Raw genomic sequence first — 25,441 nt, forward strand, 5'->3', positions numbered from 1 at the left:
GATTTGTTTTTCAAGGTGGTCCCATTTCCTTTACAAACTCTAAATTTTTGTCTAACCTAAGGCTTTATGCTTTCTTGACAGTCAGAAGTGGCAATCGGTAGATGACTGTCTATTCAAATTTCTTCTAGTATATTTTAATTTTTCAGAGTTTTTGTTTCATGGAACCTAGATTTCTTGAGTTAGGTAGAAGCTTAAGGTTCATCAAATGCATTTTCCTTTCAGCAACAGCAGATTCTACAATGCGATTTCTTCTCTTCTTGTCTCGGTGCTTATAATCAAGACACATATGGAAGTGAGGAAAATCATTATAGGTAATTGATAGAACAAGTAATTCTAGAAAAGGATGTTTTTTCTTTCCTGCTATTGGATCACTTTGGTTAATATAGAGGCACATATAATTTTTTACAGATATTGAGGTCCAAGAATGTAAAAATACACATTTGCAAAGCTTTGATGATGATTTCATTTTAACAACAGAAGAGTTTTAATACCATCACTAAATTCATGTTTATTTTTAAACAGATAAAAAATAAATAAATAAAAAGATGAAGATGCAATTCCAAAATGCATGCTGCTGTCTTAAGTCATAATGTCAAAACAATTAAAGGAACCTAATCACAGATGAGATGCTACAACTAAATGAATTAAGGAGGAAGTTAAGGTTTTCATTTCCAATTTTCCTGTTTCTGCAATCGACATCAGACACTTAAAGATTCTACAAAATTTTACATGTTAGAGTAAACACAGAGCAATGTATGTATGTGTTTCTCTATGAAAGTGCTGTTTGCATCCCTGCAAATATTATTGAGTATACACAATTAGCATAATCTATGCAGTACTGGAAACTTCCTTTGTCACGTAGAAGGAATTCCCTGTCTTGCATAATAGCTTGGACTACATTATCCAAATCGGGGGCAACATGATCCTTTTGTGGAATCCAGAGCACAAAACAAAATTTTCCAACAATTTCATTAAGGTGGCTTATGTGGTTTACTTTCTCCAAGTTCCGTGGAGTGCTCCTGCTAGTATCATTTACATCGAGTTTGAAATTAATGAAAATCCAAATACAGTTAGGAAGGGGAGATGAGGAGAAGAGAGATTCTGAGATCAGGGTGGATCCTCTGATTGTGCTGGAGGGAAGAAGACTGTGATGTAACTGCGATAACAGCAGCGGAGGAAATGAAGCACTGATTGCAAGCCAGGTTTGAGCTGAACGTTAATATGAGGCAAATCAACATTATCCTGATTACTGCATGTGAGAAACAGATGTGACCCCCTCCTCCTCCCATGGACGTAACACAGGCATTGTGCAGGCTCAGCGTACCGTGTGGGGGGAGTAGCACAGGATAAGGAAGGGGTTTCGGAGTCATTAGCAAAACTTGGGGGACCCACGTTTTGGCATAAGCATTAGGTTTTGTTTTAGGTTTTCATGAAGAAAAAATTCACTATTAATCAGCACCTGCTTGGTACAAATGTCAAAAATACGGTGCGTTATTGCGGATTAAACAGTTAATACCTGGACACCCCCCCCAACCCCCCGCCACAAACTCATGCAAACCCCTTCATTCCTAGTTGTTGTTGGAGATTTAGCTTTGACTGCGTGAGTAACCCCACACGACTTCTTCCTTCTTTCCTGTTCTGGAAGTCCCATCCTCTCCGCCCCGTAGCACACCATGTATCCGAGTCAGCCCCACGAAAAGGCGATGAGCAGCTGAGAAAAAGGGTCTGATCTCGTTTGTCTCACCCCTCTTTCCATGGCTTCACCTTGTTCAACCACTGGCAACCAGTCTTACCTTACTGTTGCTGCTCTTTGCTCCCCTCAGGATGGCATATAGTATGCCTTGCAAACTACTAATTTTGTTTTACAGAAAATCACTCTAAATAGCTGGAGAGGTGTGCGTTGTAACCAACCCTATCGGCTACATTGATTTTTTAACTATATAACCATAGAGTTGGTGATAAAATAAAATAAACCATTTCCTCATATTATAACACAGTAGAGAAAGCCGAAGCAGTTCTTGGAAATGCTGGTCGCTGGAACCATTTGTTACTGTTACTGGGGAGATTAACTATGGACAACCGATGTGGTGAATGAAAAAATAATATGAAGGTATAAATGTAGGGTAAAAGAACAGGATTTTCTTCTGAATATAAATGTACCTAAATAACATTTATGCATATGTAAATTTTATATATCAGATGGGAGAGCTTACATTTTAAACCTGACAGAATGAAAAGGTTTTAGACATTCCATCCAAACCTGCCTCCTGTACAGTGCCTGCAGTTAGTATATAACTGAAATGTCTGATGGAAACCTCAGAGCAATTGGAATGAGCCTTAAATTACCTCCCCACAATCACCTAATTCTCCTCCCCATCTCCCCTTCCCCAAATCACAAAAATGACATCCCTCACCCCCGCAGTGTGTCAGAGCTAGGTGTAATCAAATAGAATACGGACAGAGTAAAAGTTTGCAATGGAACGCCGGCTTCCTGTGCACAGGCTGACTGAGCCGCTGCTGGAGAAAGTGCCTTGATTAAGCTCACAGAGCCTCATTTTTGGCACATCTTTGACTGGTTAGGCTGGCCCAGATTCTGCCCAGGCTCTGCAATTCCTCATTCCTCCCAGGGAATTGTTCTGCCTCTTCCACAGCTCCTCCTCCTCCAATCAAGGCTCTGACACTGCCCATTGACCACGCTGCTTTTTCTGCCTTTTGGCACTGGGAGCTTGCCTGTTGTAGGATAAAAGTGGAATTCTCTGCTGTCTGCAAGGCTTTCCCCAGGGACCAGAGCCTGAAACCCAAACTTATATATAAAATCATATCCTGTTTGCAAACATCATATTCCCTTCGCTTCTCACTAATCTGGGCCTGTAAACCCCAGCACAGCTTGAGAGCCCATTCCTCATCTAAACAAATGCCATAAGCCCCTTTATACTTTTACAACCATGTCAAAAAATAATATTGCCTGCCAATAGTGATGTGATTGGAGTTGCCTCCTCCGAGCCATAAAAGAAGTACAGAGTCTGTTATCAATTTCTCTAAGTGTATCAGGGGAATTATGGGTCGATTCAGTTCCAAGTTATAAATGACAACTCAAAAGCCGCAGAAGCGTTTGAAGCTGGGAGCTGATGACGACATTATCATAAAAGCCTGCTCGTCCTTGCTTTTGTGGGCCTTTTCCCCCCTTTTCTTTCTTTCTTTTTCTTTCTTTTTTTTTTTGTGGCCTATCAAGTGAAGAGGGAAAAATAATGCTGAGAAATGACTTCAAGATTTCTTCACACAGCAGCAGGTCAGATGGCCGGGAAAATGATCACTATTTTTAGTGATATACCCCGAGGAGTGAGAACTAAAGTGGTCCCGCACTGGCTCTCGTTTCCCGAGTCCCTTAATTATCTGTTTCACTGTACAATGACCAAGTCCTGGGATTTGGTAAAATGCTCTTTTCTACTGGTGCATTTTCTTGCAGTGCAATCACACAGTAATCAGAAATGAGTCATGCCATAGTAACTAAACAAAATGAAAACCAAACACAAAGGAATTCAGAAACCTTGAGATTGTTGCTCAAAGTGCAACTCAGGAGAGCATGCTTTATAAAGCACTTTAAATACCACTCACCCACTGAGTTACCTGAACAACACTGTTGCATTATCACATGGAATTGTAGGGGGAGATTTCTGATTTCATTATGTCCCAGGTAGTCTCCTCAAAAGCCAATCAATCACCAGCATTCAGTAGGTATATAATAAACCCATCTAGTAGGAAGGTATACGAGGTCTGTCCAGAAGGTATCCAGCCATGTACTATGAAAAATAGAGACATTCACTGAAGAAGATACAAGAAACATTGTACATAGGACAATGATGCTTCAGTCCCCTTCAGAGTAGGCACCTTGGGACCTCACACAGTTCTCCCAATCGCCATCAGCTGCTCCATTATATTTTCATCAATCTCATCCATGGTCTTAGATCTCTTCCCTTTCAAAGGTTATTTTAGTTTTGGGAAAAGCCAGAAGTCACAGGGCACCGAATCTGGGCTACAAGGGGGCTGAGTCACCTGATGATTTGATGTTTTGCCAAAAACTGCACAGGATGTGATGCATGAGCAGGTGCGTTGTCATGATGAAGTTGCCAATGACCAGTTGCCCATAGTTACAGCCTTCTGAATCATCCAAATAGTTTCCACAGAGAAATGTTCAAGCTTAACACAAAATTGGATGCAGATTCATTGTTCTACTCACTCACTTTGAATGGGATGGCCACACAGGACACATGCTCACTCAACAGCATCTACCACCCGCACTGACTAGTGCAGTGAAGTTGTCATTGTTCATGGATGCTTATTCTAGTCCACTCTCCTTGGCTGCCAAGTTATATCGATGTTGCATAAACCATTCTCATTATATTAACAATGGCTGGACTTTTTCCGGACAGACCTCATATATTCTAGGTAACTTGAATTTCCTTTAACAATTGGGGATCGTTAAGTATTTAGAATTTAACCCAAAAGGTCTACCTTAGATCATTTGAACCAGAAGAATGTCCTAAAACAAAAGAGATTTCAATGGTTTCCAAGCTCACTAGGGTACCCCTATGTTGCCAAGTTGGGCCACTCAAAGTTCACACTGGGTATCTTTCATATACTTAATATGTCTAGAACTGTCCTGGAGGTAAAAATTGAGACTAATGCAAATCCAAAGGACCCAGAGTTTCCCTTAGGGCTTATATCAAAACCAAAGATCTCAAGGGGCAAAATGGTACCTTAATGTCTAAGAACATAATTTCATTCCTGCAACCAACAAAAGGACTAAATCAAAATAGTTCTCTAGAGCATCAATAGGACAAGCTTGTGTACACACACACACACACACACACAGCCATCCAGACCTACAAAAATACCATCTTAAGACCTATAGGCCAATTAGATAAATAGAGGTACCTCTCTCCAGCCTTTTCCTATATTAATGCAGTCAAGCTACTCAGTTGTCCTCCTCCTGCCTCTTCCTGCCTAAGCTAGATTTTCCACCACTGCCACCATCTGGGTTAGGTCAGTGTCTGAGGACATTGTTAAGGACACCCACTGTGTCAGAAGTAGTAGATACTGCTCATTCATTGGGCACATCTAAGAGTTTACTAGAGTGCTTCTGGCTAAAGATAAGAAACTACCTTGTTATGGTTTTAGAGCAGTTGAGTGGAGGTACTTTGAGTTCAAGGAATAGACTTGGCAGGTGGGTCCCAGGGAGCTGTCCTCATTTCGACTCTGGGCTATGAAATAAAGGTACTTAATGTACTTGTAAAGGAGTGGAGCTCTGATGACCACCACTCTTTCAACGGTTTTCATTTCCTCCCCATCACCAGGCCCACTAAGTCATCCTTAGATTTGGTTCATTCTTTGCCTCCTTTGCAGGTAGGTAATCAGCCATTCTCTTAAAATGGCCACTTGGGATGTTAGACAATAATATCACAGCCAGTGACACCCATTTTAAAAGTCAGTTTGTCTTCTGCTTCCTAGAGTAATTCTGCAAGCTCCTGGCTTCACAAGAAGTTTGCTAAAATTAGCAAGGATTGATATGAGGTGGTGATTTTCCTGTGCGGGGGATCACAAAGCAAGCTCCCTGGTGCGGCTCCACAGAGGGGACTACATTACATTGGCCATGTGGCTGCACTGTCGGGCCCCAGGGCCTGTGGCTAGCCTGTTAAAGACGAAATCTGTAGAAGGACCTGAAATGCTCTTTTGGATCTTGTCCACATGGACATGTCCCTCCACCCCAAACTTTCAGCCTTTTACCCTTTCCTGTGTGTCCTCAGGACAACACCCTCACTCCTCTGAGACTTCAGGTTCTCATCTGCCAAATGGTGTTAATAACAATGACTGTTTTTACCAAGTTGTTATGAACCTCTGTTGTATGTTGGTAAAGTCCAAACAGATGTTAGTTGTAGTTGCCATTCTTATTTCTAGAGGGCAGAATCACAGGTAAATGAATAGAAAGATTATCCTTTATGAATCTAACATCATTAAAATGAAAGAGTTAGCTGAAAACATAAGGGGATTCCCTGTACAAAATTTAGTGGTAGTAAAATATTGCCTAACACAGGCCATACAAAGGACTGGCTTTGCTTTTTCCCTTCAATATTTAAAAAACTGAAGTGACTTAAATTTCTTAGTCCTTGGAAACCTGAGCTAGAATTATGTTCTCCTAACATGACTTAGCACTTGGTTCTACAGGATGATGGTTTATTATTGGCAAGGGTTAACTTTAAATAGATTGCAGGCTATAGGATATGTTCTAATCATCCACAAAAATGTAGATATTTTTCTTCATATGTCGCTGGATTCAAACAAATATGTCTTTGCAATGTGGTATAAATATCCTGGGTCAAAAAGACTTTGTTAATTATTGAAGACAAAAAATAGCCCCAAGAGGTTCACAAGCAAAATGTCCCACAATGCAAAGCGCTTTGTGAAGTTTATGTGATTTTCATCAGGATTATGATGTATGTGCACACTCAGGGTGACTGTACTGCAGATTGAATTCCGCTACAAAATTGTGTTAGATTCTCTCATATTACCTTTTCTCCAGGTATATGAAGATCTAGCAAAGCCAGCTTTGTGAACATGTGTCCCGTGCAGTCACACTGGGTCCTACTTTAGATGGGCCCCACACTTGGCTTAGTTCACTATTCTTGCCATCTTGAAATTCTTAGTTTTTGAACAAGGAAATTTGTATTTTCATTTGGCATGGAGCCCTACAAATTATGTAGCTAGTCCTGCAGTCTAGTGTAACTTTTACTGAGAAACAGACTTAAACATAATTAAATAAATAAATCAAAGGAGACCTTTTTTAGAAGTTTGTTATTTAAGAACAGTAAACAAACTCATACTTACCCCAAGTCCACCACAAGGTAATGAAGAAAAAAACTTTTCAGAAGTGTCACCTACACAGTAAGAAGACATGAAAAAAAATATATAAATTGGAAATGTAGTTTTTAAAATTTTATAATTTAAAATTCCTAAAAACTAATTTACAGTTTTTTTGGTAAATGTTTAGCAGGTATTATGTCACATGGTATTTATCATTTAACTCAGGAAGAAAGGGATCTAATTTTAGACAAGTAAAAGCCAATAGCAAGTGAATAAAAGTATTATATAGTTATATTCTATTGCCCCTTATGAACAAATACCTATGACACTTGAGCTTTAAGATTTGTTTTAACTGCTCTACACACTGTATAGTACATTGCAATGTTTTTTAAATTTATACTGTATCATGAATAGCTCAGCTACTCATTGACTATATCCCTCCAATGTGGTTTTGAAAGACAAGATTTATGAAATACATTGTCATTTTTTAAATGTTTCAAATATTACAATGTCTATTCAAATATACAGATTTATTTTTCATTTCTACTTTGGATATAACTAAGACTAAGTATACTTAGCCCCTCCAATATTTACAACTTTTTTAAGCAAATAAGTGAAAAATACAGTACAAAGAGGATAATACTATTTGGGGATCTATATAATATAAATATATCTTTTTAAAAATATATGCCAAAATCTTACTTGTGACTGTCTCATTTTTAATCATTTTGGAATGTTAATCATTTTGTTTATCTGCACTTTTATTTTCTACATTATCTACTGCATGAATAGAGAAAACAAAAATAACTACTCCTAAAATTTCTTAGACCAAAATCTGCCTTGTAAAGTCTTAAAAGGGAAGGCAGTGGGTGTTTCTATATTATAGTCAAAAGGCTCTGAAATAGCTCCGATGGGTCGCTCAGGAGATTAGCGGTAGAAACGGGCACAAACCTCCATGTCATCCTTCCCAATCCATCTGTCCTATTGATGATCAATGAAATGGTAATAAAAATTGAAAACGGGTAGGTGGTGGAATTCACATGCCGTGTCACTAAAAGACTAATTAGATTTTAACGTCAAAGAAAATATTTCAGTTTTGAAAACAATAAATTGCATGAGTTAATTTTTCAAATGCAATTGCTAACAGATGGAAAATGACAAATCACGGTCTAAGTACAAATGAAAAAAATAGTGTGTCTCATTATATATAAGGGTCTTCATAAAAAAAGATAACAAAAAACAAGTCATGAAAAAATATTAAACCTGAAACACTGACATCAGTAAAAGATACATAAAAAAAATTACAGATAGCTTGGGGAGGGGTAAAGTTTTCTTAAGTTGTTCTTCATAACAAAGATACTTCTACATTACTGAACATTTTGCAAGGGTGTATTCATATGTCACACGTGAAATTAAAATGTATAATATTATATATTTTAATGTCTGAACTCTTTATTCCATAGTGTAAAGGAATAAAGTTAATATTATAATGTGATAAAGTAATTTTTAAAAAAGATTTAACTCTAAGAGAATAAGGAAAAGAAAAGATATGCTGCATAAGGAGAATTGTATTTAGTAATGTTTACATAATACAAAGAAGATAAATAATCAATAATTTAAATTTTGTAGTGTGTAAAATATTTTAAATTGCTGAATTGACTGCAGTTTTAAAAAGTAACACTATATTGCCTTACCCAGGAACTGAGATCTGGCTAGCCATACAATCATGAAAACTGGTAGTAAGAACAACAGGAATATTAATGTTAAGGAAAACCTTGCACCAAAAATGATTGGAGAGAATGTTTTTAAAGTGTCAGCTTACAGGATCTAGAGTATTTAAGGAGATGAATGGTGTACATTTTCAAATCTCATTATTTATAAGCTATAGCTATCTTTCAAGATACAACAACTTATAGGTCTGGTCATAATGAGCTCCTATTTAAATCTTTACCCCAAACTCCAGAACATTAACTATCAAGAGGACTACTACCACCTGAACTCAGAATTTCATACAATGAATGAATTTAAATTCAATGTGTGCACACATTGACAAACTACCCCCCACTGACCACCAGTCTGTGCTGGGAGGGAATAGGGGAAGAAGAAAGATATATACAAGTGAAAAAAGGGGATACAGAAAGAGAAACATCTTGATGTTTATAAATTTATGTACATTTACATGTGGCAGCTTCAATCTTGTTTTTTAGGTTTAAATAAAAATTAAGCCACAAGAATTCAAATTATATAAAGAGCAAAAAAAACTTGAAAAGTTAAACATTAAAAAGGATGGAATTATTCACTTAGATCTGAAACTGAGGACACTTTGTTCTTTCTGGATTTACATGAGAAAGTGAAATTGTTAGAAGTGGTTATAAAAGCTGAATTCTGAACTTGACATCAAGACTGAACAACACAATATCCCTGTTCATATTTACTCATGTAGCCCATACATAATATTGAAATTACTGCACTGCTCCCTGAGAGATGCCTATGTAACCTCTAAAATCATTAATTGTATAAATATTATCCCATGTTAAATACCCAAAACTAATGAGATAAGTGGCCAATTTATTTGGATCTAAACTTTAAAAATTAAATTATTGGTTCTTGGTGTTTTCATTGTATACATACATAAAAAGAATTGTCCAAGGTCATTGGACATTGGACATTGGAATTAATTTTAAATTATCAAAATTTTAAATGATATTTATGTTGGATATTTTGAGAAAATCTTTGTGTGCAAATGTCAATTTTAATTTTTCAAAATGGTGGCACTGCCATGTTTCATAAGTAACAGTTCCATTTAATCGTTCTAAGTCATCAAAGTTTAAACTTCATTTCTTTTACAAACATGTCTTTTCTCTTAAAATGTAGAAAATGATTGTTTTGCAACATCTTTCAAACACCTACACTTAAGTTCTTCCCAGTTAAGTCCAAAATATCTAGTCTTTTGTCCAGGCTGATTTATAGTTTAAGATCATAGTAAAGCCCTGGCCAGTGTAGCTCAGCGGATTGAGCACAGGCTGTGTACCAAAGAGTCGCCAGTTCGATTCCCAGTCAGAGCACATGCCTGGGTTGTGAGCCAGGTCCCCAGTGGGGGCCACATGAGAGGCAACCACACATTGATATTTCTCCCCCTCTCTTTCTCCCTCCTTTCCCTGATCTCTAAAAATAAATAAAATATATTTTTTAAAAAGACCATAGTAAAAAATAAAAAAATAATAAAAATAAAATAAAATGGGGATAGTTGCTACTTGTTTTCTCTCCATTAAATCAAAAAGTAATCAAAATGAACACGCTTCCTCTCTTCAAATGTGTGTGTATTTTGACCTCATAAAAACAGGAAAGTTAAGTTTACTTTATCTTTGAGTAAATTATATGAGATTACTAATCCAGATAAAAATAAGCACACTTATTATATAGTATTCACAGCAAATAAAGTACTTTATGTAAAGAATCTATATGTGCACAGATTCCTTCCTTCAACAAAAAGAAAAAGAGAGTATATATGTTTAGATTGACTTATTTGCCTTTATATTAATATATAGATTTAATTCTACACAAATTGTTTTTCATTATCTAATTTTAATAATGTTTTCTAGCCCTGGCTGGCATAGCTCAGTGGATTGAGCTCGGGCTGGGAACCAAAGTGTCCCAGGTTCGATTCCCAGCCAGGGTACATTCCTGGGTTGCAGGCCATAACCCCCAGCAACCGCACATTAATGTTTCTCTCTCTCTCTCTCTCTCTCTCTCTCTCTCTCCCTCTCTCTCTCCCCCTTCCCTCCATAAAAATAAATAAAATCTTTAAAAAAATGTTACTAAAAAAAAATTTAAAAAATAATAATGTTTTCTGAAAAGTGAATTTATCTTTGTGCGCTGCCCTCTCTGTCAATTTCTTCCCAAGCCTCCACTAACTCCCTGCGTGTGTGTGCGTGTGCGTGTGCGTGTACGCCCACATGCCTTTACCCCTAAATTTAGGGAGGCCTGCCGCTCCTTTTAAAAAGGCAGACTGTAAGGAGTATAATGGGTAACTGTTAATTTCCCCTTATTATTTTTTCCAAGACGCCTGCCTACTGCATGTCACATACTTGCTTTTGAATTGTTTAGAACCAAATAACAAAATCGTTTTGAAAAAATATTGAATTAGGTGAGAGAGTCCAATGATTTAGAACTGACACAATAGGTTTTGTTGAAACAAGAAGACAAGAAAAAGCCCTAAGATGCCTTTTTTTAAAGTTGGAATAGTTTTTAAAAATATCCTTTTGGCATGGATTGCCATATTATATATTGTGATTCCATGTTATAAAGGGTTATTAATAAATTTAATGGAATTGTTTTAACTAAACTACGGTTTTGGAATGAACTTTTTCCAAGTCTATCTCTCATATAAAGTTTATATAAACCTGTGCAACATTCATTTTATTTTAAAATCTGATGGCAAAGGTTTGAGAAATATTACATTAAATAAAAATTATGTTTATTAGTTTTCTACTTCTGCCATCTACTTTACTGATTAATTCCACAGTGAAGACATTAAGAAGGTTACATTAAGGTTTAAAATGCCAGCTCACTATAACATGCACTCTTTGAGGCGCAGCGATGAGGAGTTTCCACTAAAAACAAGCTGTGCTACGCCCTCTGCATGTTACAGCCATGGAAAAAAAGAACTGAAAGACACGAAACGAATGCAAAAGGTAAAGATACATTTGCATAAGGAATGTAGAAACCTTTCTTTTTTCAGTTCAAAAATGCAAGCGAACAAACTCAACAATGCATTTATTCCTGCATGCCAAAACACAGTGAAGAAATGCTATTCAAATAAAGATGAATTCAAAAGTAAACATCATGGTACTTGCGCAGCCATTTTTCTAATGCAAGATTTTCTTAATCTACATTGGCTTCTATTGTAAACGGCTCATTCCACAGAGCAATGCTGATGGAAAGGCTGATTTTTTCTGTCGCACTGCTTGCCAAGTATTTTGAACTGACACTGGCCTTGACTAATGACGGTGCTGGAATGTGCTGTTCTCAGTAGAACGGAGGCCCATACAGACCTAGGAGTGTCCTGGGGTCCAGCTTCTGTCCGTCCAGGGGGTTGGTGCCATACAATAGTGAGTGATGTTCAGAATGAACAAGCTGTATTTCCTCCAGGCTGGCTTTTCGACCTTGGATCCGCTGAAAGAAAATAGCAGAAGCCTACCTTACTCCACTGACAACATTCAGAAGAAAATAAGGCCCCGAGTCACATTTAAGATGATTAATAATGGGCTGAGTTTCATCATGTAGGAATGTGACACTGATTTGCTTAGTAAAGTACCATAATAGTATTTGAAAAATGAGAGTATGCAAGGTTCAGAACCAACGGCTTGCTTATGCCTCAATGGGCAATTGACATAAAGCATATTCTTCTGTAGCATAAAAAAATCTATAACAAAGAAATTAGTAGTGGCCTCCTTTGTAAAAGTATCAGCCTACAAACAAATGGGGCCTACTGTTTAGCTGGGAAGTAAACTCATCAACATCTTATTTTACTTTCACCTAAAAAAGTTGTTGAAACAAATTCCTCATAGTTTCTTAAAGGACTGAAGGCAATATATTTTAATGTATTTGATTATAACAAATATGCTAATTACTCCACGCATGTGCAGCTCACAGTAGTGTTAATGTGGACTAATGTCACTTGGAGTGTGTCCTATGGGACCGGTAACAGTTCAGAATTGTTTATGAATGGACTGTGATGAGATATGTGTAGAGTTCAAAGTGAATGTTCAGAAACTTTTAGAGTAACTTGACAGAATATTTTTATGTCTGTTGAATCTAATATAATCATTTTTGTCTTTGGTTATATTTTACTTTTGTAATATTTCACTTTTAATGTATTTATAAAAGTATTAGTTTGTAAGAGGGTGGAAATTAAACAAAAACGATAGCCACTGCTTAACCAGACATTCTAGAAAGTCTGAGACACTCTAGACTCAGTCCATGTTTTGGCACACATGCTGGGCACAGGCTTTCACGTCAATTAAGAAACATGGTCATTCAATATAGACAAATCCATATGTTAAGTTAAAGCTCAGTTAATCAACATGCCACGTGTTCTTCCTAGCTGCCTTTCTCAGTTCAAATAGCTGCAAGCCCAGTAAACATCATATTGGTGTATGAAATGAATTAGCCGAACTTTTGAAAATCACTGTGTTCCCTAAAATTACCCAGACAGAATTAATATTTTACGTAAAACATATATCACAACAAGGCACTTGTAAGGCGGTATACTAGAAGAAAACTGTGACAGTGAAATTCAAAGAGAATTTGTTCAGAGAACGCTGTCCTGTCATGTTTGTGACCATGGCATGAGCAGTTGACATAGAAACATCAGGTGACAACAATAGCTCTCTCTGGACCAGGACAGTTCCACAGTCAGTCTCCCTAATTTAAGGTGACGTGGCTGCTGCTGAGGTGTGACTGTCTGAGGGAGCAGGCCAGGAAACCTCAGTTTACTGACACTTGCTAGGGGTTGACTGGGTAGAGGGCAGGGCTGTGCTTGGCACAGAAAATAAGTCACATAACAGTGAGAGCGGAGCAGTGGGAGACCCATGGGGTAGCAGGAACCTAACAGGAATGAGAGAAAACAGAAATTTCTTGACACTGTGGCATTATGTGCCAAAGAAACAAACAAATGCTTATGGAATTTTCTTTGTCATAGCATTGAAGTTCCCTCTTTTTGACACCCAATTTACATTTCTAGAAAAGTAAAAATATGTGTCAGAGAAATGACTCCCAGATAGGCGTTGAATATTGAAATTCAACTGAGTAACTCATGCTGAAGACCAAGGCAAATTGAACGATGGCCATCTGGTCAGTCATTGCTCTGGTCAATAAACGCACATGTTATTGATCTACACGCCTTGATGATCAGCACTAATTTTGGAAATGTTTATGGAAGACAAGAACAACCAAAGCAATAAAATGACAAGAAATGAGATAAAATTAGGAAGCAAAAGTTCAAAGTCAGTATTAAAGGAAAACATTTTAGCTGTGAGATTTCAGCTTGTGGAAAATCCAAGAAAAATAGTGGTAAATCTAGGGTCTGAGTCACCTAAAACTGGAATGAGCAGAGCCTTGGAAACTGGGCCATGGCAACCAGTCTTATCTGGCAGAATAACGAACACCATGAAATATCAGAGCTTCCTGCTTTCATTTCTATGATACTAAGCAATCCATAGCCACTAACATCTTATATACTGATACAGTGAAACATCTATGCCTTAAATAATGTGAGTTCCATAGCTAATAATCTGATCCACATTTTTACTGATATCATAAATTTTCATTGATTTTTTCCCTTTTTCCTTTTCTATAAATATATTTTAGCTTTAGATTGAATTTATGCCTCTAGGATGACATTAAATATCATTAACCAGAAATGTGTCTTTATATTTTCATTAGCTAGTCATATATATTTGTAACCCCACACCCTGAGCCTGCCTGAACTCCTTTCTCATTCTCACTCACACATTTGAAAAAAATAATCTGCTAACAAGATTCAATGATTGACAGGGGCTCAAGTGCTGACAAACCACAGGAGTACACCTGCTGAATTGAATACCAGTCATCCCTTTATGTAATATCAGCCGATCAACGTAGATAGAGGATCTAATCTAGCCCAGCCTATTTGACATGTATTTATTCTTAGAGTATGCTGTCCCAGTTTAAACTCTTGTCCTCCTTGTCACTATTAAAATGTAAGTTTATTTTCTTGCTCTGATATCACTTTTTCCCCTTCTTTACTTCCAGGAAGTATTTGTTCTTTTTATTATTACAAAACTATTTCTTTAAAAATAATTACACTAAATATAAGGAATACTTATTCTTAACACCTTCTGCTTCTATGGCTGCTGGAGAGTAAGATCCACAAACAGGACATACATGTTTGTACAGAAAGAGCTTTGGGGCAAAAAAAACAATATGAAAATGTTTCTACCTAGAAAAAGGATCTGGAGAAAGGATGCTTTGTGATTAATATCTCACAGGGGCCCGGCTATGGCAACCTGAAGGGTGACTAAGCTAAACAGTCTGAAATGGCCACAGCTCTCCCTTCTCCTCAACCGGTGGAGTCTCCTGGAGTCCTCCCACGTTGCCTCACTGTTATCAGCCACCTCAGATTTATCAGTTTCATCTTCCCTCTCCACGTGAGGTCTCTAAGTTTTCATTCTCTGGTATCATCATGAGTTATTTGTTATGTTACGTGTCTATGCTTAACTATAGATATTTTTGTTTAATCCCTTCCCATATATCTATTTCCGGTGCACCCTTTTTCCCTTCATTTCTCTCTCATGATGCTCTCTTGAGTCAAAGGTCAACAGCATAATGAGTCACAAAGTAGGATAAAGTGCTGTGATAATTGTAATTTAGAGAGATCGTGATTTCCGTTCTCAGAGATATTTAGTCTGCAGGATGTCTCTCTACAGTCATCCATGATTCCCACCAAAAGGCTTTTTGGGAATCCTGAGTATATCTGGAAACCCAACACATGGAAGAGAGGGCACTCATTTGATTATTTCTTGAAATCTGACTTGAGATCCAAATACAGGTCCTAACTACCTTGCTAACACAGGCCTGGGAACACAAGTTTACAGCTCCTCTTTCATGTTCTTAATAAAGGAACCCTACAACGCAGGATGTGTGCGCTATGATATTTCCATCCTCTGTGACTCCCCCTTGGGCAGTGTCTTCCCAACAGTCGGAAAGGAACTCTGTGCATGCAGTGCCTACTCTGTGTGAGCATCTGGGAAGCTTATTCTGTTCGGAACCCCAGTCCACACTCCCGTTTGAAGTTCGACCAAAGTAGCTTAAAACAACCATATCATTGAGTCTCACAAGACACCATGGTTCTTTCCTGAAGAAATAGTCTTTCTGAAATAAAGCCCATTAATGCAACCTGATTATAGTAGGAATTTTCTGAACATGGCCTACAAAGTCATACTGTGGCAGGATGAAATGCAGCCTGCCCACACCCACCCACACACAGAGCACACACACGGTATAGATTCATGGTTTTTTTTCCTGCCAAGGCACAGGGAAAAAAGGAAACAGTTCTATTCCTTCCCCTCCTGTGTTCAAAGCCTGGATTGAGGCCAGTGTCCTAATCAGTTCTCATTGGCCCTGGAGGAATCAGAACCTTTTGTAAAATATAATAAAGGGCATAAAATCATGATAAAATGCATGAAAAAGCAGTGCCTTTGGTTAGGGAACTAGAAATAATTTAGCAGAACAGATGGGTTGCATTGGTTTGGTATTATTGAGGACATGAAAGGGCTCATTTTGCGGCAGTTCCAAACTAAGAGAAAATGTCCAACTGAAATCTGACAAGTCAAAGTACCTGCCTGTGCTGGGGGAGACCCCATTTTCTTTAATCATTTTCAAAGTGGTGACATATTAGGCAAAAATTTCCATTGAAATATCTCATTTTCTGAAAATATTTCACCCAGTGTCCCTAAACAGAGAGATGAGTTTTTTTTTCCCCTACAAAAATCCATAGGGCTGCAGACTTACAGAATGAAAGTGTCATAAATAACTATTGAATGTCAAAGTTACCCTTTGTTACAAACTCCGTACTTGATATTTCATGAACCAGTTCATGGCCTGTTCATTAGTCTTCACACGCCTTCTCTCTTAAACACATACAAAATCTGGTCTCATGCATCGGCCCATGTATACCTACTGGAGTTTTTAAGTACTAGAGACAATCGCTTCTTTAAATATTACATAAGAGAGAGTTTTTATCCCCTCCTCCCCAACTGCATTCTCTCCTTCCATATATTTGGCATCATCTAATAGCCTGTGTTCCTCAGAACTTGCTGATAGAGAAACGGTGGTAAAAATGGGAAGGGGGCCTACAGCCCAGCACGCTTGGTCCTTTCTTTTGGTCACATGGAAAGAATGTGAATTATAAGTCAGGAGTCCTGAGTTCTGGGTTCTGACTCTCCTGTGTCCTTAATGTGCCCAGAGCCGGCTACGAGACACCTGTCGGGGCCATTGCTGCTTCACACCCAACTGTGAGGAGGTATGACTAAATTAGTTCAAGTCCCCCTTTAGCCCAAAAATAATAAGATTCTATGTGAAATAACCTTAAACACAGTAAAAACTCAATAAAATGCCCCTTATTTTGATTTATAGGTTTGCCTTAGGCAAGCAAATATAATGACTGAAGTGATACATAATGATGGTTGAGGCACAAGAGATCTGACTATGAGGGTTTTCACAAGGACCCTATTCCTTGAAGCCTATTTTTATGAACTTAATTATAATTGAAAATTAGGGGTAACTTTTCATTCTTAGACTGTGACAACTAAAATAATGAGCAATTTTCCCAAATAAAAATATTTTTTTCATGTATGAAAGTTTGGAATTAGTACCGCTATTGTTTCTCAGATAAACATCAGTAAGGCTCTGTCTCCAAATATTTGACTCCATTCATCTGTTTGTCCTTACTTACAATGTTGAAACTTTGTCAACTTCAGTTGAGTTTCTATGGCAGTGATTTTTAACACTGACTGCACCTTGGAATGAGCTGCAGAAATTTAAACAGTATGAATTCCTGGGTCCTACCTCCAGAGCTCCTGATTAACTTTGGGTACAGTCTGGGCATTCAGGTCCTTAGGACCACCCCGTGGATTTTAGTGGGAAGCCTGGGTTGAGAACCACGTGTTCAGAGGGACCTGTCCATTTTTCCTGTTCATAAATGAATTCAAGATACTGACTCTGTACTGACTGACCAACATTTGGGCCTAAAGAGTAGTTAATACAAATGGTCAGCAGAGAAACTTTCAAGGTAAAAAAGATCTATCTGATCTTCAAAATGACAAGTGCCTTCTGTTTGCCTGTAACTGCTTGATTTGGTCATCACAACTTAATTTAAAAATATTTTAGGGCACAGAGTACTTTCAAAAGCACTTCAGATAAACAGCAAATCCCTCTTGGTAATAAAAGGCTGAGTTCTAAAAGCATCTGTACTATACATTTTTAAAAAATTTATTTCCACCCATTTCAAATCATTACGCTCATCAGAAAGTTTTAAAAAGTTTTCCATTATAGTAACTGCTCCATTTTCACAGTCTGTATCTCCACTGACTCTCCTGCATTGTAATTATTTTTTAAACACCATTGTAAGTGAATATTTTAATGGTTTGGGTCAAAGCACTGCTCTTTAAATATAACAATCATGTGTAAAACATACTGTCACAGCAAATATTTCGTCTTACTTTGACAGTACAATTTTCAGATGGTAGAGAAACATAACTGTTTTTGTTAACAAATATTTGGTTAATAAGTGGCAGTTAAAAAAAAAATCCTGCATCACTTTCCAAATGACTCAGAAGAGTAGTGTGTCTTACTTCCTTCCACTGGTCCTTTTCCATGTCAATTCTTCTTTTTTTTAAGAAATAAAAATCAAAACAAGAAATTCCAAATCATCTTAATTCTGACTGTAGGTTGCACAGGCATTTTAACGTATGATCTGCCCGGGCCCACTCCACTGTGGCTGACAAATCTCCCGCAGAACAACGTCAGTGCACCCCAGTGCGCCCATCCCATCTGCATCATCCCTACCACTTCCTAACTTAGCCGTATCTTCAGAGACAATTCACAAGACTCCCTATTTGAGTTCTTTTTACTGCTTTGCAGTTAGATTCTAAAACACAAAAACACTTTTTTTTTTGCCAACTAAACAAAACAGTAAGCTGTTGTGTGCTGCCATCTAGTTAGATTACGCTATAAAACAAATGTTTAATTGAATTTCCATTAACCTGCAGTATTCAGTGCTCTGTACCATTGATGTCAGAAAACATGCACATTCCAAAAACCGTTTCTCCAAAGGGTATTGTATTTCTTTATTTAGACTTGCAAAAGGTATTTAAAACCACCTATGTGTGCGCAGGAAAGTGTGCTGGAGATTCCAGCCCTGAGATCCTTGGTATCCTACGATTTTATACTGAACCTGCTCTCCTCTTCTCTCCCTGGAACTGGGGAGGAGTCCCAGAGGGGCAGCAGTAGCTTGGTTTCATGTCACAGAATTGTTTTGTAATTACTTCGAGTTGGCACTTGAACACAAGAGCTAAAACACGGCAGCATAGTACGTTGCTTGTGCTTTTTTACTTAGGAATTAAGCAAAACAAAGTTATTCAGCCCTAGTCACAAAGAAGCAATGCAAATTCCACATAAAGTGGAATCCAACAAAAGCATTATAAAATGTTATTATTCTCAAAACAAATGTGAGAGCAAGCGGGTGTCTGTGGGTGGCTTGGTGGGGCGGAGAGTCATGAGCAGTTTCGGAAAAACAACTGCAAGTGCATTTCTAGCAGATGACGGGTCAGTCTGAGATGTTTTAAGCACAGAAGAGTGCATTCTTTTCTTCAGGGGCACGCGCACTTGAGAAGCCCAGTACCTAGTCAAAGAGCTTGTTCTTCAAGAAGGGAGTAAATGACCCGTCCAGAGCTATTTCTTACGGTGACAAGAAAGCTGCTGGTTTTGCTTTGCCTCTCAACCAAATCACTAAACTAAGTATGGATAGCTCAAGAGGGGGAAAATGGAATGATATTGGCATGAAGGACTACTGAGCATCTCAATTTTGTAAAAGCAGAGCCACGTCATGCCAAAGGAAGTTAATCCTTGCAACCACTACAATCTAACATAATGAGGACTCATGCTTTCTCTGGCTAATAAGCAGGACTAGTGAGGAGAGCCAGTTTACACTACCGCATACCAACTGAAAGCAATGTGTTTACTAAAACAGCCTAAAAATTTTGTCTACACTTAACCAAAGGAAGTGTTATATTCTAAACGAACTCCTTAGCCATCTAATTTTATACAATATGGAGCTGGAGGAGATCCTAGAAAATCCATCTTAACAGTCTCGTCTTACACATGGGAAAACCAAAGATCAGTAGGGTTAAATGATTTGACAAAAGCACAGATAATTAATGGCAGGATGAAGGTCAACTCTAATGTGAAAAAAATAACCCTTGAAGGATCCCGTGTGGTTCATTTTCTACACTGCCAAATGAAATGACACAATACATAAGTTTGATTTGTGGGTAAGGCTATTGTTCGGAAACAGCTGAGCCCTTTCAATGTTTTCAAATTGTCATGTTTTCCATCATCGTTGTTTAACTGCAAAACTGTCTACCCTTGTTGACTGAGGAAAGCTGACTCTTCTCTGTATTCCAGCAGAACTGAAGCTCTGTACATGAATGAAAGCCACTTACCTGGCCACAGGTCTCTGCTTGCTGGCCAGGTATGTCCCCAGAGGTCTGTCAACTCCTTATGTCAAAGCACAGTTTGAACCCTGACTATGGGTGGCTACACAGACAATGGCAGGAAAGCTGTGTTCAAAGATGGCAAACTGCTATCTGGACATTGAGAAATAATACATCGGCCAACTTGGATGTGTTATATCCTACCTGATTATTCCCCTTTCTGTAAAATCTAATAGAACAATTGAGTTGAGTTCTTATTTTCATGAGCAAGAGAGGAATTTGTCCATATCAGTCGAGAGAGTGATAACTCAGACACCAGGGCTGGTGCTCGGGTCCCTGGAGTCCCACGCACACAGATGTTGCCTTCTCAGGAATGCTTGCTGTAGACATAACCAAGGAACAGGGCTGGACTTGAACTGCCTGATAGTCTTACCTAGACCATTTAGAAAGGCAGACCTGATTCTCCTTAAGACCTTGGGCCATTATGGTAAATATTCATTCACATTCAAGCTGGAACCTAACTTCTTCTCTTGGACTGAAAACGTCAAGTTCAATGAGAAGATACTGTCATTGGCCTTGATTTCTTTAAAAGGCTCATAAACACTAACCAGGGAGCTCTTAAGCATAAGAAGCTTCTTTACTTTTCAACCAGATAATGTATCCCCTTGTACCTGATCACTTGCATTCATGGTGTACTTTCCTCCTGGCTTTTTAGCAACTGATTTTAAGGAGTTTTGGTGAATCGTTGAAAGGTTTGTTGTATGTTTCTGGGGTTGTTGGTCCCCTCCACCCATCCTGACAGCACTGATATTTTCAAAATAATTTGGCTTGAGATAGAAAGGTTAGCATACTTGTAGTAGGGTTTAATAATATATCAATGAATGTACATTAGAATTAAGGTGTCAAGCCAAAAACTTTAAAGAAAATCCACAATAAACATGTATCAACTGTTTCAACTGTGTTTACTGGGGAAAGTATAGGCTAAGGGAATAGACTCACTATTTCTGAATGGGCTGAATTGGGTTGCAACAATCTTTGTATGTTCCCTTTTTATTTCATTTCCTCCCCTACTCTCGGGTAGAAACAATCAGGAAGAAGTCACGTTTCTTTTGGTTGTATGTTTTAGACCTTTTGGTACTATGTTTTATCTTACATGGAAGCTAAAAGCCTCCATAAAAGGATTATATTTGTTAAGCTAATGGTCATTTCCAAAAAGTCTACTGTGTGTCTCTAAAATCATTCACACAGAAGTAATATAACATTACATTCCTAGATGTCTTCAAGTTCATTGTTTTTTAGTGGTTTTAGAAATTCCATTTTATGTTTGGGATTAGGTCAGCATAAAGTCCTAGATATTTTAAATATAGGAGCAAATAAATACATAGGGCAATGATTTCATCACTTAAGAAAGCAAACACCTAGTGAACTGCTCCCAAACTATGTTGAGAAAAAGCATGTTCTGTTTGTATTGTTGAGAACTTTTGGATCAGACTTTTGTGCTTGGTCTCCATTAAGATCTGGCCCATGGACATGGACCAATGATGTGGGAATGCACTGTGGGAGCAGAGGGTGGATGGGACAGAGGAGGGCAAAGGGGGAAAACTGGGAAAATTGTAATAGAATCAACAAAAATAAAAAAAGATTAAATCTGCTGATCTGGGCTTTCAAGTACATTGTTTGTTAATGAGACACTCTGATTTAGCTTTCTAGTCTGGGGCTAGACTTACTCATTCTTGTCAACCCCACAAAGCTTCTGATGTTTCACCCTGGGTGTGCTATCACATCAGTCAGTGTGATGTCTAAACTAACTTTTGTGGTTTCAAGTAATACGTGAGTAAAATAATGTGATGTATGAGGAACTGAAGAGGATGTCTGGTCAGATAGGGATGGTAACAGGTTTTTGAGATCAGTGTGGGCCACATTCCACTCTATATATTTCTGTGCTTTTCTCTGTTCATAAACAGTGTTCCTTCAGGCAGAAGATTTAAGGAATACCACAATCTAATAATGCACTTGGATGCTGTGATCAGCCACTACTAAGTTGGAATGGTTGTGGTAAAGCTCCAGGAACTGATAAAGACCTGAAAGTGAAAAAATATCAGCAGCAATGCCTCAGCTGGCAAAAGCACAGAAAGGTTGCCAAGCATGGAAACCATGTACAGTGGGTGTGAAAGTGGATGGGGAAGTCCACATGAAGGCATGTCCATTAAGACCAGTCTACCCCAAACAGGTCCCCTTGCTGGTTTACGTACTCCAAATGGGATCGTGTAGACAGCCTCCAAACTGCATTATCGAAACCATGAAAACGTTGTCAGTAACTCTAAAATTTACCAAAGAGTATGAAAATCTTCTACCATACAATATGGATGCTGCCAGCAAAAGATGAATACTGCTTAGGAAAGAATTAGAGAAATAAATCTAGTTCAAATTCCTTCACTTTGGTAAAGAATACATTTAGTCAAAAGCAGAACTTCAAATATGAAAAAAACATTTGCTAGTTCTATTATAAATATATAATAAAACTTGCAAAACCAAGTCTGTACACAATGCTCTGGTGTGTTCATTCACGTTCCCAGTTGCTGAATGAGCCATAGACATTATCCATGAGTTGATGTAAAGAAAATAACCATTCACTTCCCCTGCAAGATATTATTCGTCTTCAAAAGAGAAAATCAATACAGAAAATAATTTATCATCAGAAATGAATGCCCTGAATGAATGAATGCACCTTCAAAAGTCAGTTATTTTTACCATTTTGCAGAGAAGGATCATACTGATGTAATTCACACTATCAAATACAAACAAGTGTACCTAACTCTGAAAAACATTCTGTCCATTTTGGCATTGTTATTTCAACTGAAATATTTTACAGTTTCATGTTAAACTGAATTGGCTATGATCAGAAATTTTCTTGACTTCATTTTGGGTTGCCAAAAATTAATTAACTCAAAATTAGTCAAAAAGATTGTGTCTTTATTGAAGTATAGTGAACTTAATATGGTCTCAATGTATCGGTGTCCTTATGACATAACTATAATCAAAATATTACCCATTTAATGTCTTTCCAAACTTGAAAATTGTAGTTTTTTGGAATTGTTATCAATTTTGCTTTTAACCTTTGAAAGCCTAAACAAACAGATTTTTTTCTAAATAACCAATGGAACTCATCAGGAATCTACAGAAATGAGTCTAAAGAAATATTGATAAAAGTATTCAAATATCTACTATAAAAATAGAAACACAACAGCAACTTCGACAAAAAGAAGTGACTTTTCTTGGTAAGACAACAGTTAATCTTTTAAATATATTCATTTCCATGAGACAAAACTAGCCTATATCTGAATTCAGTATAACGCATAACAAGAAATAACAACTACTTAGCACTTAACAGTTTGCAAAGAGCTTCTCAGATAACTAACTCAATAAATGGTACCTATTTAGAAATATCAATATCAGCATGTATACAGAAAAAATGCTGCAATATTAGCACTCATACACATCAGGCAGCCGCTCAGTCCATCAACACTGACTGAGAACCCACTGTGTGCCCAACCCAGGCAGGTCACGAGCTCTACGCTCCTTGTGCCCACGATGGTTCCTCCATCAAGGTGTTGGGGCTACAGAGTTAAAATTTTTCTACGACTGCTCTAACGAATGCTGGCCTCTCTACATGATTTATTTAAGTAAGTAAAAGAGTGTGGCCAATTTGGGATTACCTCACATTTATTTAGCAGCCCCGTTTCTTGCAGCCGTGACCAGATGCTCTGTATCCGTCCAGCGTGCTCGGGGTGGGTGGTGGAACTGCCACAGACGCACTGGTGTTTCAGCATCAGAGGGTCGTAGGCAATTCCTTCAGGGCAGAGAAAACACAGCGCAAGATTGACTGATGATACACGTCAGATGACAAGATGATTACTCAACAAAGGCATTCTTTTTAAAACAAGTTTACAAATAGAGAAATAATACATATATCCACAAACTCCCAGGAGCACACAGGAGCTATTTCATCCTGTGTATCTGGATAAGCAGACAAAAAGGGTCGACCCCTGGATCGATCAGTGCTCAGGCCTGGGCTTAGTAAATGTGTAAGGTGCACGACGGTGATAATATTTTTTAAAAATATTTTAAAACTTTAAAGTTTTAAAACACTAATTTTACCAGTATCTTAAATCATTATGAAGTATTTTTAGACAGATAATTCAATTCAGTAGAGGTTTAAAGTTTATCATTGAAGCCATAAAATGAGCTGAGTCTTTAAACTGTGTATTTATTTCATTACTAATTTTAGCCTCACTTTAGATCTGGTTACATTTTTGTAAGAAAGTGGAAGGTTTTCCAATTGCTTGCCTGTTCTGCTTAGCAGTTCCTTCAACACTGGGCAGAAAGAGTTTGTCCTTTACTTTTCTCATAATTTATGCCAATCTGTAAGCAACATGGATATTGTACGTCTTATAATGTCATGGGACAATAAAAGTGTTTTTTTTTAAAAAATGAATAAGTCTATTGGAATCCCTTTAGTAGAAATTAGAGATGCTTAATGAATAAAACCTGCTTTTAAATTTCCACAAGTTAACATATTTCATATTTTAGTTAGACCCTATGATGGGAAAGTTATAAAACTTTGATGAAATGAACTACTACAGATACATAAAATAGGACTTATTAAAGAAACAAATTACATGATAATTATAACGGGTTAATTTTGAAAAGATTTGTACCCTTAAACCAATTTCTTGGGGGGAACACATGTTACTTACAAAATTGTCTAACATAAGAAATTATTTAAACAATATTCCAATAAATTACCATGAAAATACATTTTCTGGGGAAATGAAGTGAGAGCAAAGGAGTCTATGTTAATACATTAAAAAGCAAAAATAAGTACCTATTCAAGAACAGATAAGTACCAACTACTTGTATTATAAAGTAAATTTAATTAATTAATGCTTTTTATTTTCCCTTTGATTTAGAGTATCGTATTAGAATAACGTTACTCAAAAATGGAAAATATTTGTCCCTGAGTATACTAATATTATGCAGAAGACTGACATAAATGTTTTAAACCATGTGGTAAAAATTATGTCTACAAAATATATTGGCTTGGCTAAAAAGTCCATTACGTTTTTTCCATATGATGGCTGTGGCAGTGCTTAGTTGTCTTTAACTTCATTCGAAACAGTTTTGTTAGATTGTGTTGTGACAGCTGTCTTATCAGTATGCATTAAAAAATTATCAAAATTGGTGAATTTTTGTGCAGCCAGCTTAATATTGAAGGTGGAAGAAGATACACAACATTTTTGGCATATTATGCTTTATTATTTCAAGAAAGG

General features: G+C 37.4%; 1 protein-coding gene across 1 annotated transcript in view; it reads right to left on the reverse strand.

Moving 5' to 3' along the window:
* HDAC9 (histone deacetylase 9) overlaps nt 1-25,441 on the reverse strand; it is an 825,092-nt gene that overhangs the window by 212,791 nt on the left and 586,860 nt on the right. Inside the window, exons 15-17 of the mRNA XM_036010543.1 lie at nt 23,828-23,961; nt 11,913-12,033; nt 6,883-6,932 (exon numbers count right to left, since the gene is read on the reverse strand). Coding sequence (XP_035866436.1) covers nt 6,883-6,932; nt 11,913-12,033; nt 23,828-23,961 — 305 coding nt within the window. The remainder of the gene's footprint in view (nt 1-6,882; nt 6,933-11,912; nt 12,034-23,827; nt 23,962-25,441) is intronic.

The sequence above is a fragment of the Phyllostomus discolor genome, chromosome 10 (assembly GCF_004126475.2).
Source record: "Phyllostomus discolor isolate MPI-MPIP mPhyDis1 chromosome 10, mPhyDis1.pri.v3, whole genome shotgun sequence".
Lineage (NCBI taxonomy): Eukaryota > Metazoa > Chordata > Mammalia > Chiroptera > Phyllostomidae > Phyllostomus > Phyllostomus discolor.